The sequence below is a fragment of the Paramisgurnus dabryanus genome, chromosome 2 (genome assembly GCF_030506205.2).
Source record: "Paramisgurnus dabryanus chromosome 2, PD_genome_1.1, whole genome shotgun sequence".
In the NCBI taxonomy this organism is placed as follows: Eukaryota; Metazoa; Chordata; class Actinopteri; order Cypriniformes; family Cobitidae; genus Paramisgurnus; species Paramisgurnus dabryanus.
In genome coordinates this window covers 28,499,916-28,517,265 of record NC_133338.1, presented here as the reverse complement: position 1 = coordinate 28,517,265, position 17,350 = coordinate 28,499,916, and the positions used below count along the sequence as shown (strand labels likewise).

General features: G+C 39.6%; 1 protein-coding gene across 5 annotated transcripts in view; it reads left to right on the top strand.

Annotated features, from left to right (window-relative positions):
* Positions 1–17,350, top strand: part of rnf111 (ring finger protein 111) — a 46,499-nt gene that overhangs the window by 11,316 nt on the left and 17,833 nt on the right. For all 5 annotated transcript variants that reach the window (XM_065267872.2, XM_065267873.2, XM_065267870.2 and 2 more), the window contains exons 2-3: positions 4,719–5,714; positions 12,921–13,047. In XM_065267872.2, the coding sequence (XP_065123944.1) occupies positions 4,796–5,714; positions 12,921–13,047 (1,046 nt within the window). In that variant the 5' untranslated portion in view covers positions 4,719–4,795. The remainder of the gene's footprint in view (positions 1–4,718; positions 5,715–12,920; positions 13,048–17,350) is intronic.

The following is a 17,350-nucleotide window of genomic DNA, read 5'->3' as shown; positions in this document are numbered from 1 at the left end:
TTGCTCTTATCTATTTTGGCCTCTTATTGGCTGCTCGTTTATTATTTGGTTCAACTTCTCTATCTGATTCACCTTGAGACTTTAAGTTTATGGGACAGTATTCCCTTTGAGATTTTACTTTTCAATTTGTATCTAACAGCAAGGTTAATGTGTTATGAAACACACATAAACAGCAGTGATATTGTCAGAAAGCACCTCTTGTAGGGATGCCCCAAAAGGAAAATTCTTGCCTGAAGCCGAATAACATGAAAAATTCAGTCAAAGACTGAATACAGAACAATTTTCTTTTAAATGTTCCTAATTATTTTGCCTATTCTCACCATTGCACAAGTTACGTTTTCAGAATGTCCTTTTTATTATATTTATTTCACATTATTTAAAAATGAATTTATTTTAACATTCCAGCAGTCATTATAGGGCCTTTTTACACTAGGTCACTTTTCTGATAAGATAGCTATAGATAGATTTGTTAAAACCGTTCAATTTACATTCGACCACATGACTCTTGGCTAAACACATATTAATCCAATATAATTTACCTGTTTTTATGATGCAGAGTTGACCTTTTTTCTGTCGCTACTGCTGATTGCTTTGAGTGGGCGCATGCCTTGTCTTCAGATATTTTGTTTTTGTCCATAGGCTAAAATTGCAATGCACGCGAGACCTTCAATAAGCTTACACTGCACATGCTAAACTTAAAGGGATCATTGGTTGTAACATTTTGTACATAATGTTTTACATTTTTAACAAAAATCCTTGTAATTAAGCATCATTTGGAGGACCCCATGCAAGTTTCACCACGGGGCCCTGGTTGAAGACCCATGCACTACAGGATTTTTAAAAATCCTGGCCGATTGTAAAATCTGGCTGCAGCACACATATAACAAGAACCTTGTTTAGATATGGTTTTCTTAAATCATAAACATGCTCACACTACAAGATTTAAATATCATGGTACATCACACACTACAGGATAATCTTAAGGCAATACCAGCCAAATATCAAAATTACCTCATGATTTACTAACCCTCAAGCCATCCAATATTAGGGGTGGGGGAAAAATAGTGGATGGTTCTGAATAGATTCACAAATGCCAAAAATCGATTCTTAAAGGTTAGTTTACAAAAAAGTAACGTGACGTTATCAGAACCAAAAGGCGGAACTCAACTGGGGAAGCAGTGCTGCACACGGACAGCTTGAGAGCGCACACCGCATGAGCAGCACCTACAGCGGAGCTTACATGAGCAGTAGAGAAAGAAAAAACAAATAAATCTAGCCTTGTTTGACTGATTTTAAACTGCGAGAAAACAAAATACACTTTGTTGTATTTTGATGGTCTTCCTCTGCCTTTTCTCTGTTCAGTGAGGGAGAAACAGCACCTTTAATTTACTGACTCTGCAAATAGCGTGTCCCTACACCTGCTGCTCATTGTTTAGACATAAGAACATACTTCTGTAAAAATATGCACATAGTTTGTTATCCAGACAGTGGCGCTGGGTACTCTGCATAAGATACAAAATACTGCCAAAACCACGGTTAAGTTACTTACGGAAGTTACTACCGGTTAACATATAGAATTAATTTTGCATGTTTAATGAATTTTTTTTTCCGGGTTTTAATGCCTGACAACCGAAACAGAACATATATGTTTATAAGAATAACTTTATTGAGCTCTTCGTTGCATTAAAATACAGTATATGACAGTTCAGAGACTAGTCTAGCTTTGATAGCAAATGTGACGTAATGATATCACAAATATGCAAATTAGTAAGTTGAGAATTGATTCTTTATCGATTTGGGACCCTAAGAATTGATTCTGAATCGATTTATGAGGGTCCATACGATTCTCACCCCTATCTGAGATGCATATATCTGTCATCTTTTATACACACATTTGGAATTATTTTATTAAATGTCCTTGCTCTTCCAAGATTTATAATGGTTAAAAAATGGGGGATCACTTCTGAATTTGAAGCCCAAAATCATCCCTCACAGTAGTAATGCACATGGCACCAAGGGGTTAATAAAGTTTTTCTCCATGTAATCCGCCTCCACTGGCAACCATACATCGGCTTGTTTCAAAGGTCTGTCATTCACCTCCATCTCTTATTAGCTATTGTGAAAGTAATCATGCAATCATCCTGATTTTAAATCCTAAATATCAAACATGGCGAGCACATAGGGAGATGTAAGATTTGATCTGTAAACATTACACATTGCATGATCGAAGCCCATGACCCAATTTTCTATTGGATTCTCATGGCGAAAATAATGGTAAATTCGTGACGATATTCCTGTAGTGCAAGTTCGGCACAAGGCAAACACCACATTTAAGAACTTTATTCACCACTAAACAGAGAAGTTGCATCAATAGATATAATAACCTAATAGAGATTATATATATATATATTTTTTAAGACCGATGGCTACTTTCGTAATTTAAATGTAAGGAAACTCTGGGGCTTGCAATGGCTGCTGTGGAGCATAAGGCATTTGGGGCATAGTTCCATAATGGGTGCAGACATGTTAATTAGGGAGGAGTGTAGGGCTGCAGCTATCGATTCTTTTTGTAATCGATTAATCTAGCACTGAATCGATCGATTAATCGAGTAATCGGATAATTTTTTTGTGTGTTTTTAAACAACCAAAACAAATAATGCATAACGAAAATGACTTGGCTGTAAAATGTTCAAGCATTTGGCTTTTATTTCTAAAAAAACAGAGGTATTTGGCTCCAAGAAATAAGCCTATTTATTTCAATTTTTTACCCATTTAGTGTTTATAAGTGCCAGTGCCAACAATTAAACACTTTAATTTATTAATATGCACAGCACAACTGGTTTCGTGCTGTAATCTAGCCCTGACATCAAAGTAAATATCTGGTTTATGTACATTTCTACACCTGCAGCATTTACCATTAGGCTTTTAACATATAATATATCATTTCTGGGATGAGCCTATTTGCTATGGTAACAACCTGTGTGTATGCGCGCACTTGCACTTGTGTTTGTGTGTGTGCACGCGTTCTGTGCGTGAGGAAGAGTGACACCCCAGTCAGACGTTCAGTTGCTTCATTGCATTTTGGTACTGCAGAAATACATACATTACTTTTCAATAGAACGCTGCATTTGGTTTGCATCACTTGCATTGCGGTGCATTTTAGGTTAAGAATCCGTTCGAAAAATCACAACATCACGTCCCGCTGTATACAGTGAATGCATGCTGAAATTATTGTTGCGTGGCTACATAAAAGTTTAAGCATATGTGATGCATTGCGCGATCGGTCTGACTCGCGTGAGAGAGAATAACTTCCTTATGCTAAACTCCAATAAGACAGAGATTATTATTATTGAACAGAATATGTCAGATTACAAGTTGCCCATATATGATTGCACTGTGGTGCCGTTTTTTGGTACACACGCCTGTAGTGCATGCGTGTGTGTGAAGGGGTTCTTTTTTAATCTATACTGTCCTGCAATTGAACGTGAATACGTTTACTACTTAAAAACATCAAAGCTAAACATCATATCTAGTCAAACCGCATAACGACATCGCTACAAATACAGTATGGGATTAAAATCAACGGAAGCTACGTTACCTTGTTTCATCGACGCTTGGTGAAACAGCAGTGGATGTTTTCGGTTCAGATGCTGAATGTAATGATATTGTAATGATCCCAACCTTTAGACAGTCTCTCTCTGCCGTTTATGGACATATTCTCTCCGCCATCGCGCCAACTAAATTCAAAATGTACCACGCGCTATGATGTGCTTCCTGAACACTGAACAACGGTCCGTGTGAATCAGATCTCGGCGCGTGTAGTGCGCGTCATAGGAATTTAACGAGGCTTCGAGGCAGAATTTTTGCCTCGAGGAATTTTTTGAATCGAGTAAATCGAGTAACTCGATGAATCGTTTCAGCCCTAGAGGAGTGAATAAATGTTAGAGTGTAATGGGATTTTGGTGAATAGAAGACTGATCGGTAATACTGCCAGATTTTGATTAAAGAGGGAAAGAGGCAATAAATAAAATGGGTGAATCGTTAGGTTTTGGTAATGAGAAGAGGAAATGGCATGAACATTACGGTCAGTGATGGATAAATACTCATTATGCAAGCAAGCGAGAGCCTAATTTGAGAGTAATTTAATGAGCTAGCTTGAGTCCAAATCTAAATAACGATATTATATAAGGATAAGGATTGAAGAGCTCTTATAATAAACCTGTATTAAATACAACAAACAGTTGTCTCCTAATAGGCCTCATGTTGTGGGAGAGACGTGGGCTGCTCTTTTTATGTTGTGTGAGAATAATGGGAAATAATGTTTCCCAGACCCATTACTAGATTTATGTGTGTAGTCTTTTACTGGGGGTGTTAAGCAGCACCTGAAACGTGTCCATTTTTGTGTGGTACAAGGGATGACCTTTCTTTAGTCACAATTGCTCTCTTTTATTACAGACTAAACAGGACAGCCTGGATAACAATTCTGCCTGACTAATGCTTAGCCAGAAATGGATGCTAAAACAAATTGCATAATCAGCACTAGGTTTTGCATTGGAAACTCGGTGGAATGCCGTTGACTACTTTTTTCAAAGGTCCACCCCATTCCACCATCCTGTTTTTCCTCTTATGAATTTAGTTTTTTATGAGTTTATTTTTCTTTGTTTATGATTATTTGTCTTTTGGGGTCTCATTCTTTGCGAATATTTCATGTTTTACAGTTACGGATTGCTGCGTCTCCAATGGATCCATATGAATCAGCTTGTTGAGCCTTGGCGGCGCATGTGAGGAAGTCACAATGAAGAGCGATATTCCAACTGATGTGCGACGTAAGCAGGAGACCCTAAAGGGGCCTCTGGCTAACCCTGAACCCATGGAGACGTCCAAGAGCTTCCCTAGTGAGATGGAGCTGATAAGCAAGGCAGGAAGTGATTTCCCTTCTCCGCTGTGTGGTGAGACCAGGCACCGGCCTTCGCGAGAAGCCGGGGGTCGCAGAGACTGTGAGAGAGGCTTGTCAGCGCGCAAAAAGCGCAAGACCCAGCAGCCCGGACCGTCGTATTGTTCTTTAAAGGACGGGCAAGTGAGTGAGGGAGCCCTTACTCCCCCTCGCCATAGGCCGATGCTGCTAGATCCACGTAGCGAGAATGAGAGGAACCCAGAATCCTCATTAAGTGACTGTGCCTCCTCGCCCTCCTCCAGCCTTCAGTTTGGTGACTCGGACACTCTTAGCTCAGAGGAGGAGGGTGGGCCTTTAAATGGCTTGATGACTGTCAGACAGCAGCAACAGCTCAAGGCTCCTGGTTTAGCCTCTACCGGCAGCGCAGGAGGCGGGACAGGCCCAACAGTGGGCATGCGGCCTCTACTGCCACGGACTCGTGCCAGCAGGTCGCATAAGTGGGCACGGCTTGAGCCAGAGAACAATCACGTAAAACGGCCGTGTCTAAGCTCACGAAGGCCTTTACACAGAAAACGTTTTGTAAAGGGTGGGGCAGGAGGCGGGGCTCAGCGGACTCCAAAGCAAAGGGAGAGATTACTGCTGCAGAGGAAGAAGCGAGAGGTGATCGCACGGAAGAAATACGCCCTCCTGCACAGTACCAGCAGCTCAAGCGAGGAGCTGACTTCTGACTCCTCTCCTTCCTCCACTGAGGCAGAGGATGAGCTGTATGTGGATGTTAGTAGCAGTAGCAGCCAAGCCAGCACTGCGGCTGTGGCCTCAGGTAAATCACTTATTTTACCTTCTTTTTAACATTATTACTGATTTTAAGATAATACTTGGTTTGGTATCTGTCACTCATGATTATTTTATCTTGCATGAGGGTGTTACTGAGTTAAAGTGAGTAGTGTTTGACTGCTCATGTGTTGTTTACATTTGAATGCCTGCATACTTTTCATACAGCAGCACGTTTGCATATTTCAGCCCAGTCGCAGTAAACGCGTACAACCTGTTTGAGCATTAAAACTGATATTATATCTCAAACCATGTATTGGTGTCCTTGATAAAGAGGGATTGTTAAACAGCTACTCTTGTGGTCTTAAAGCATTCAGATGAATGTTATTTCTCCCATTGTAGTTTTGGTTAACAGCTGTTAGTTGTTCTTATTATAAGTGTGGAGGAGGAGGACGTTTCTGGGACGTTGTCTGGAACATTTCTTATGTTTGACAGCTGAAGCGAATCATTCACACTGGAAATATTAGGTCGCAGAAAACCTTCACCTCCCTCCTCCACTCTCTCTGAGCACTTGCAGTCATTATACGAGGATTGACAAAATAAATCTTGCAGTCTGATGCTAAAGTTTTCTGTATATTTTCTGTATTGCATGTATCTTTGGTTGTAATTTACACTCCTTATGACCACTACTGAATCAAGTTGTGTGTTGTTGGTCTTAACAGGCCCCTTTCCTCCTCTCTGGAGGAAAATAGATGTAAACGGGCTATATATTTAAGAAGTAATGTAAATAAATGTTAAATTTTTCTGTAGTATTTAACCCATAGTTTTAACACATAGTTTACATGTTTATTTCAAGCACATGAATTCAAAGCTAAGTGCGTTTTGTAATTCTGTTGCTTATTTTAATGCAACTACTATATTACGGCCACAACATGCATTCGTGAGCAGAAGCCACGGAGACTAAAATGGAAAAACAGTGTCACCGAGATGTCCCCATGCACGTAAGATGCTGCAGAATGTGCGTGTATTTGAATTTCCTGTTGAGAAACAGCAATTCCTCACCGACCACAGTGCTGCTGCTCTACATAACACTGTACCGAGAACCTAACTTTACACATTTCCCTCTCGCACAGATATCTATTAAGGTTGCATGTGCACTATACACTCAAATGTGTAAAAAGGTCTGCAGATGCATCACTTTGAAAACAGGACTTGACCTGTATTTAACCAGTCATCTAGTGCTCCCCCATCCCTCCGCATTTGCAGATTACAGGTGTACATGTACATTTTGCTACACTCACAGTGCACGTGTCACAAGGTTACAAGTAAAAGGTGGGGTGGCCTGATCCTCCTTTCTGAATGTTGTATGTTATATCAAAGTTCCTTTAGGGAAGTTGCACCACTAGGCGCCATGTTTGCGAACCTCTCCGGCCAGAAATTTGAATAATGCAAGACGTCTTATCTATTTGAATGGGAAAAGACTGATATCTCTAAAATATATTTAACATATTTCTGACCAACAATTAAACCTGGTATCATCATCTTAGAGCTGGGACGATAAATTGTGTTTATTAGTGGTGTAATGATAATCTGCGATACAAACTAATAATACCTGACCTGATAACTGAATATTATGCACAGCTCTTTCATGTACTACAGCTTTTTGATCACAAGGAAGTCCCTATCAATCTAAAATCACTGTGATATTTGCCTCAGTTGCCTCCCCTTGCAGATAGCGTGCTAACTCACAGTCTGCTGGCCATTTGATGTCACATGAACTTGAAGACATCTCGCTGGATTGTACTTTTTATATCCCAAACTTTCATACATTTGGCATGTGCCCACTATTGCAGGTCACACCTCTCTCGAGCTGTCGCAAATGGTCGACGCTGATAATAAGTCGACATAAATATTCTTGATCAATTCCATAATTTTACCTTTTACATTTATTTTACCCCCACAGCCCTATCAGTAAGGCTCAAGTACCCATTCATCAAAACTAAACCAAAGTTGTGTTTTTGAAGATGAATAATTAGTAATATTAATGAATACATTTTAAACATTAAAGAAAAAACACTGCTTCATTTGAAACCAAGGATGGACCTTAGGTTAGAGTTCGGTCTGACATAATTATGAATGTCTGACAGTATTTTCATACGGATAGATTAGTGCAGCAGAGGTCCCAACCACTGGGTCGTGACCCAGTACCAGGTCATGACCAAGTTGCCACTGGGTCGCAAGAATGTCCTTAATTGTGTATAATAGCTACGTAATAGCTTGATTGTGTATTTTGTCATTTAAGAGTCGACTTCAAATAACATTGATCATTTCCCTCTCTGTCTCTCTCTCTCTCTCTCTCTCTCTCTCTCTCTCTCTCTCTCTCTCTCTCTCTCTCTCTCTCTCTCTCTCCTGGAACACAAATTCATAATTTTCCAGCCATTGTGGCACCATGATCAAAATAAACTTTAGTTTACCGTCAATTATTAAGACTTAATGGGCAGACAAACAAACAATGAAAGTAAAATAATCCGCCAAAATATGGTTTAAGAAATCTACTAAAATAAAACTGTTATTAATTTTCCTAATGCATGGTTCTTTGATCTTTGCTTCCGTTTTAAATGTTATACATTTCACAAAGGAGGATTTTCAGCACTTTGTTTGAACAGCAACTCAGCAATACTACCCCCCTCCGCAATTATTTTTAAGCTGAAACCGGTCTGTGGTGTAAAAAGGTTGGGGACCAGTGGATTAGTTTAATATGCAGACATTTAATATGCATTGATCTGCAAATAAAAAAAACCTTTTTCACCAAAACTTGTCACACTGTCAAAACATTAAAGGCCAGATTTACTTACAGCTTGCGCAAACCATAATTTTAGCATTAAATAACGACTGAACTTACTAAGGGGGCTGACATTTTTTTTAGCGAAAAGTCGTTATTGGTTTTGGGCCAAAAAAACCTGCAGAAAATGAATTGTTTTGAACAAAGAAGGAAGTAAAGCGCTCCCTTAACACTGGAAACCATCGTAATGTTAAATTTGTGTTTTTATTCGGAGTTGTTTTTTGCGTGATGACACACAGCCCTCTCACATCATATTGCTTAGTTGATCTGTTGCGTGTGCAGCTTAGAGATTCAGGTAACCCTGCACCACAGATTGCACAGAGGTATTTATTTGCTACAAGCACCAGCACAGACACAGTGAGAGACTAATCAGTGCAGCGTCTCATGTTCTTAATGAGAAGAGCAACCGTCTTTCCAGCCAAAAAGCTAAGAAACTTTTGTTCTTAAAATATAAAGAAACCTGTCATGTTTGCTTAAATAAACAACAGTCCAATTTTCATTGTCTATATATAGCAGTTACATTAAAATGTGCATAGCACTGCACAACTGCGTTTTGCTAAAGCTAAAACAGCTATTTGTTTACAGTTAAGTTCTACGGCTGTTTTTGCAATGTTGTTTTTAAAATGTAAGTTAAAAATAATTTACATTCAACAGCAGAATAGAGCACCCCATGCACTGCCATTCTGTGTTTCAGAATTCAGATTCATTAAATTCAAGCTGTGTGCGTGTGTGTGTGTGTGTGTGTGTGTGTGTGTGTGTGTGTGTGTGTGTGTGTGTGTGTGTGTGTGTTGTATATACATAAAAATACAGGTAAAAGTTAAAAGAAGCCATTTTCGGCTTGAGTTTTGGTTTTCAGCCAAGTGAATCCTAAATATTCGAAATCGCAGACAAATTCCCAAAATCACAGGTAAATCAATGCTCATGCATTCGAGTGACAATCACACAGTGTGAATTATCAAAGACGCAATCTGAGATAATCGCTGACGAGTCGACCCCCATGAGATCTGAACCTGTCGGCGATTCAAAATAATGCCCTGTGAAATGTGTTTGGATTGAAAATAACATCGGCGATGACCTACAGCCAATTAGAGAGCATCATACAGGGCAGCTGAAAGTTTAGGGAGGACCATTTCCTCCTTCATATTCTTTATTTCGTTTTCTTCTGTCTGCTGCAAATGAGGGCACATGCCCATCTATCATGCAGTCTGAAAACAGCAGCGACTGAACGCTACCCCAGGTCAAACGCACTTTTTTGGTCAAAGACTGGACAAACGAGAGACATTTTTATTAGGGATGCACCAATATTGGTATCGGGTATCGGCCTCGATACCACATTTTCTAAAGTACTCGTTAAAAGTCCCCCGATGCCTGGAATCGATACCACGTTCTGAGAAATGTCTATGTTTGAGCGGCGTTTAAGGGGTTAATGCCTCTTGTGTTGTCCAAAGAGGCAGAGTTTACAACAAACTGGAAAACTAGTCCTTTGTTTTTTTGTTAAATTATATGACTAAAGCTCTTACCTGTTACTCGGTATCAGAATCAGCAAGTACTGAAATGCAAGTACTCGTACTCGTATTCCAAAAAAGTGGTATCGGTGCATCCCTAATTTTTATTAAAAGTAAATGAGATCAAAGCAAAACCTAAATATTTTTGCATACCCCCGGTTGGGAATCACTGGAATAGAATAATCAATTAATCGTTAAATTAGTCGATAGATTAGTTGATATAAAAAATAGTTGTTAGTGGCAGCCCTGCACTTCTCCACCGCAGGGTCATGACAACCTTCACAGCCCTAATAGCAGTGCTCAATCTTGTTATATTTAATATATTTGGTAATACTCTCAATGTGTAACATGTGTGCTATCCCTATCGATGTGTGCTATGTCAGTACCTTCTGATGGAGAATTAAAATTTCTGATATACCTGCAAGCTTTGAGCTCACATCAGATGTCTATATTTAGATATCGACTTCAGCTGTACAGAGATATTATTGTAGAATACTGTTATTTGATAAGCAAACATTGTCCTATGTATAACTGCACAATAGTAATCTAATTTATTTGCTGACACCAAAGCACCTCAATATTTTCATAGAAAGTAAATATGCAAATGCACCTTATTGCATGTATAGTTAATTTGATAATTTCAAGTATAATTGAGTAAATTAGTGGATGGTACATCACCTTCACAAGATCAGCATGAGCTGAAATTTATCTGTAAGGATCCATGCTACTGCTACTGCAATTATGTCAGTTTTGCCAAATAGTCTATTTTCTACATCCTAAACTGTTGTGAAATAAGGAAATATGGCATGTGTGTACTGCTTCATGTTGAAGCTGTGTGGTGGTGTGCTTGTTTCTTGTGGGCAGCGTGGGGAACGGGGTATGATCAGGGTGCTAAGCAGCGGCACTCAGCAGGAGAGTTAACCTTAACAACACACCCCAGAGGATGAATCTCCCAAGCCAGAGGCTTCTGCCTTGGTGCACAAACATGTTTAACAGAGATAGTACAGCACAACAACCCTACAAAGCCTTCATATAGACTTGCTTTAAAATTTCATGTCAAGTATATGGCCTGTTAGCGCACATGCTGCAACATGTTGAATCATTCTGCACGTTGGCAAAGAAAGTCTGTATTTTTAAAAAAATGGGCGAAACTAAGTAGTAATAAATTTTGTTGGGAAATTTGTTGAAATGAGTTTAGTTCTCATTTTTGCCTTGAAAATGTTAAGGTAGTGCGTCACTTGGATAATTCATATTAGCGTTTTCTCAAACATCTGTTTTTCACAGACTGCTTGGTGTCATTTTCTGTAAAAATAGAGAGTGAGGGGAAGTTACTGATACATGTACCAGATATGTTTGTGAGTGTTATGTTGAACACACCCTAGGCCTCCTGACACCAAATCCAGGCAGAGCTGGAGTTAAAGAAGGAATGGGAAATCAAGCGGGAGAGCCAATCAGAAGAGAGATTAATGATTGTACTACAAAAGCCTTTGCCGGCACACTGCTAAGCACATCTTTCACTGACCTACATTTAGCTTCCCTGTCACATAGACACACACATATGCCTGGAGCATTCGCTGGCTGTATTGCTGCACCAAAACCACCATAAATTAAACAACTGTTGATACTAAGGGTAAAACTGCTTTTGCTCTACATTGATGTAGGAAGCTTGTGCTGTAGCTTTTAAATAAAACTAGGCTAACAATACCCTAGATGTTTGATGTCTTATACTTTTTGGTGTGATAAAATATGTATGTATTCTGTTGAATATGCAACTTTTTATTGATGATATTTGCCCCCTGCCATTAGTCCCTTTCACACATACAGTCTTTACTGGTAATTTACTGGTAAACAGAACATTTCTGGTAAATCAGTGCTGCCAATTTACCAGTAATTTACTGGTAAGCGCTATGTGTGAACGGATAACAAAGTTTACAGGAATTTAAAATGGACGACGTCAGAACGCGCTTACAGCTTCGGGCCACACATAATGTTCTGATACAGATGACGTGTTTACCCCTGCACTGTTTACAGATGTTTTCACGAGCACACTGCTTAAAGTCAAACACACCTGGAGTTAACATCCACATCTCTTCAAAAAAGTTGTTTAAAACAGCTTACCATCTATTTGCCAAATTGCCCAAGTCTTTCGCACACTCGCTATGAAACCTGTGTGTAAATTACAAGGGACAATACTGGTCATAGGGTGTATACACCTGCATTGGTAAAATGATGATGACAATGACCCCTGTTCTGAGTTTTTCAGTGATTTAAATAGTGCCCCAGTTTAAGTAGCCCTCCCATTCGAACAATCTGTTTGTACTGTGGCTGTATCTTTACGACCTTTAAGTTGCTACACAAAAAGACAGCAATTGCTGGTAAAACACAGTGCCTTTGTTTCTAACGCATCATACAGCTATCTTGCTATTCTCACCAAGGTCACACGTATCTCTTCCAGGCCTAGCTGGGGAAAAACACTGTCATGTGCAAGAAACAGAGAGACAACTTAATTCATTTAGATCTTAACCATAAAACACATTTAAAAGTATACCATATAAAACATTTAAACTAATCTTAAGATAAAACACTCAAAATTTCTCTACCATAAAATGCACACTATAAGCGACTCCTAACAGTGGTCTCAGATTGATAAGGACTTACTGATCAAAAGCCGTAGTACATGACATAGCTGTGCATAATATCGGCTGTGCAATTCATCGTTATCAGCCAGGTATTATTAGTGTATATTGGAATTTATCGTCCCTAAACATTAATGCGCGACTGTCAGCATTTGTCACAGAAGTAAAAACAACAAATTATGTTTATGATGTTTAAATAATAATAATTATTTTTAGTGCTTTGGGGCTTGAATATTGGCATTAATGAGCTTAATCTCCATGCTGTTTCTCAGGTGTGTTGGATGAAGATGTGGTTGTGATCGAAGCAACTCCTGCACCTGCTGTGCCTGCAAATGAGGAGATCAATGTCACCTCCACAGACAGTGAAGTGGAGATCGTTACCGTTGGAGATGCCTTCAGGTGAGATTTGTCTTCGTAGATAAATATTATGTATTTGAGGAAGCATTGGAATGCTTGTTGAAGAGTGTTGCTGTCTTTTTTTGGTGAAACAAATCCTCATCATTGGACACATACATTTAATCTGAACTGCAGCATCAGTTTGTGGCATTTTTGCTTCCACACTGAAGAGCTGTCGGCACTACGGTCAAGATAATGTGGCACATCTGGGTTTGGACTTGAAGCTGATATTCTCCATCAAGTCATTTCACAGTTTTTTTTTTTATATAGCTGTTACTATATGTTGTGAGGATAAGCCCTATCTATATTAGCACTTACGTGTAAGTTATGGTCTAATCTACGCCATAGGTTATCGTAGTTTGACGTACACCTCTGCAACATTTTAACAGTGCATCCGTCAAGGCTTCGCTGCAGGACTTACGCACAACTACAATGCACCTTAAAAGCCCTCTGTTTTTTTTTTCACTTTTAGTAGAACAGAATAAAGCCCCACTGCAGGGTTATTTTCTCTTGTGACCTGCAGGACTTTGTCACATTCAGTACAGTACTTCTAGTCACTAAAGAACAGAGGCTTTGCCTTTAACATGCAGATTTGACTTTCAGTTGGGTGCACAGCATGTCTATTTAACAAATGCTACAGCCTACAGTATTTTGGCTCTGTTTTCCAAAACTGTGTCAGAAGGAGCTCTCAGCAGGCCTGCCTTTTGAAATCTGATTAAAGCTTTAAACTCAATCATATATTTTTTTGTATGAGCTGCGTTCCTTCTTCCCATGCTTAATTCGATTTTGGTGTCTTGCTTTTTTCTTAATTATTATTGAGGTGACTGTTCCCGAGTTGAGAATTATTGCTTGATTTCATTATTCCTTAAAACTCTGCCAGAAATTGTGACGGACGGCATTGCGTGCCTGCCAGCAAAGTCATTCAGTTGAGCCAAATGAACACAGGACTTTCGTCATTGTGGGCTGTGCGTTGGAGGTTGATAAGTGCTGTGATGGTCTTGGACGTGAATCATTTAGTCAGGGTTAGTTGAGTAACTCACCAGGCTGTTTTTTTACCTGTCTTGTCCCGTAGTGTTCATATCAGATCCTGTAATTAACGTACATCTGGAAAAAATCAGCCCTGGAGGAACGTTTATGTAAAGGCATGGAAAGATGAGAAAGTGTTTTTGTGGTTGCCCGCAATAGTTGTAACAGTGAAATGAGTGGGAAGAATTATTGCGTAGTCACATGACAGGGTTGTACCCCTGCAGGTGAATCATGCCCCGCCTGGTGGCCATGTGTTTTTGCGGTGTTTTCCTGTTGGCAAAGGTGGAGGGGGCAGACTCGTGCCCAGGGCTTGTCCTGGCACCTTACAATCTTAGTAATGACTCACCTGCTGATTTGGGCATCTGGATGTCCAGTTATATAGCAAGAAGATCGGAGAAAAAATCTCTACCTCCTATATAAACACCATCTGAGCTCATCTGCCATAGAATCAAAGATGTTTTCCTAAATTAGATTTCGCCTCCTCCATTCGCACATGTTTTCTCTCTTTCTCCGCATCAGTAAGATCAGCTGTCTCATTTATTTTCCCAAAGGTCACCGAGACCATTATTCGGCTTCATGCAACAGGAATGGATTGCTACTAGAATTGTGTGGTTTTGCCTTTCTACAGCTGAAGTGTCAAGATTTTGTGTCTGTGTACTTGTGTAGGGTGAACGAGTGAGTGTGCCTGCATGCATGCGTGTATGGGTATGCAGGAATGTGGGCTTGTGAGTGCTGATCAGCAGGCTGTGTGTGTATATGCTTTGGACTGTGCTGTGGTTTGGATTGGTCTTCAGCGAAGGGGGAGGGAGAAACATTACCGCTCATGAGAGGAAAACATCACGTGACTAAGGTCAGAGAAAAATGGGAGTCTTTTGTGTGTGTGCAAATTTGAGAAATGTGGATAGATGTTTCTATTTTGTGTTTAGCCAGAGAAATACAGTAAACACTTTAATTTTTATTATTTGTGTTTTAAAACAGTATCCATATCAAAGTGATATCAGATAATCCAAAATGTTTATTAAATATAAGAATATGGAAATATATGGATAGGAGTGTTAAAGGGATAGTTCACTTGAAAATGAAAATTCTGTCCTCATGTACTCATCCTCATGTTGTTTTAAACCTGTATGAATTTCTTTTTTCTGATGAACACAAAAGAAGATATTTTGAGAAATGATGGTAAACACACAGCAGATAGGGACCATTGACTTCCATAGTAGGAATAAAAAATATAATGGAATTGAATGGGTACCATCAACTGTGTGCTTACCATCATTTATCAAAATTATTATTTTTCTTACTAATGGAAGTCAATGGTCACTATCTGCTGTGTGTTTATCATCATTTCTCAAAATATCTTCTTTTGTGTTCATTAGAAAAAAGAAATTCATACAGGTTTAAAACAACATGAGGATGAGTAAATAATGACAGAATTTTCATTTTAAAGAGAACTATCCCTTTAAGAGTAAGTTGAATCTTCCTCTGTGGGGGCCTGCAGGTTGTTTTTGTAGTACATGCCTTGCTTTGATGGCCCATCCCATCTCTAGACCCTGCCTCCTCCTTCTGATACTATTTTAAACCAGTTGATGTCTTCACCGGTTCAGTTTGCTTTTATTAGTCTTTATTAGTTTGGTTAAGGCATGTAGGGCAGCAGGATTCATTTGAGTTTTTTGTATTCTTACATTTTATTCTCATCCACATGCCCCACCCCTCTCTCTCATTCTGTTTTCCTTTCTTTACTCCTCCTTTCCTCTCCTCTTCCAGTCTGTACGCTAAACCCATGACCACTGAAAGTATTTTCTGGAGGTGGATGTGAGTTGTGTAGTGAGAGCGATCTCATTTTATCATCCCCATCTCCCCGAGGTGCCCGGGCTTGCAGCAGAGTGCAATTGGTATTGCTCAGCTGGAGGAGGGGCTTTGGGTGACTGAGGTCAGCAAAATGACCAATGAATCTTTTCCATAAAATGCTTCTTTGTAGGGCTGTGACGGTGGCAGTTTTTTACCACTGCGATGGTAACGCACCAATTCACCCCCAAGCCAACGGGTCATCACTGATATCAGTTGCCTTTTCTTGCAAATAGCGCACTAACTCTGCGTCTTCCAGCTGTTTGCGTTCACACGGACTTGAAGACATCTCACTGGGCGAGATTGTACTTTAAATATTTCATAGTTTGTGACGTGCACACCACCACAGGGCGCACTTCCCCACAGCGGGTCGCACTTCACCTCCGCAGTGGTTATGACAACCGTCACAGCCCCACTTCTTTGTTTATAGTAAGGGCGGATGCTGGTCCATGAAAATACGTGCTCATAATTACTGTGCTTTTTAATAAGATGCCTCTGTTCATGTCTTTAAATGTTGTTGTTGTTGTTTTTGTTAAAGTATTTTTTTCTTGCCTGAAAATGTTTGCGTGGTCCTGAAACTATAATGATATTGGTTGCCTTGCTAGTAGTAAGCCTCTCAATTGGGTTTGGGTTTAATTTAAATGCATTTCTATAGATCTTCTCACAATTTAGCATTTTTTTTTAATGCAGTTTTACAGTAAATAAATATTACTACAGGACATGTACAAAGAAGCTCATAAAATAGAATACTTGCAAAATACATGTACATTAGGAGTACCATCTGTGAAAACGAGTTGCATGTCTTATTCACATCTTCCCCATCTCATCACGACACACTGTCTTGAAAAGCATAAATTGACTAGACTCAGTCTTTTAGACCACAGTAGCTGTGTTATTCGGCATGGACTTCTGTTCTGTCATTTTACCGAAATGAATTGCCGGCCCAGCATTAATGGAGCCCTGTGAAAAATGTCAAGTCTTGGTTTCAAATTCTGCAAAGAGCCCCTGCTTTGACCTTTACGGCAGCTTCAGGAAAACACATTGATCACATGCTCTTGCTGTAATGCCAATAATACGTTGGCAAACAAAGCACCATGGAAAAGGACCTAAATTCCACAATAATCTCACCATCTCTCCTAGGCATTTTCCTATAACTTCCCATGTTTACAAAGCCCATGCCTGCCATAAACTCCAAATGCCATGCAGGTGTAATTTACAAAATAATCCCAAGGCTGCTTGTGGGTAATTAGAGGAAGATCCCAGTGGATTTCTCTGTCTCTGCCTGTGATTCTGACAAATATAGATCGGTGTTAGGGCTGGGCGATGTTAAAGGGTTCATATTATGCAAAATCTAGGTGTTTTGACATAAATGTGTGTTGGCAGTGTGTGAACACAACCACCCTACAAAAAAATCCACCAACTCCTCCTGTTTTGA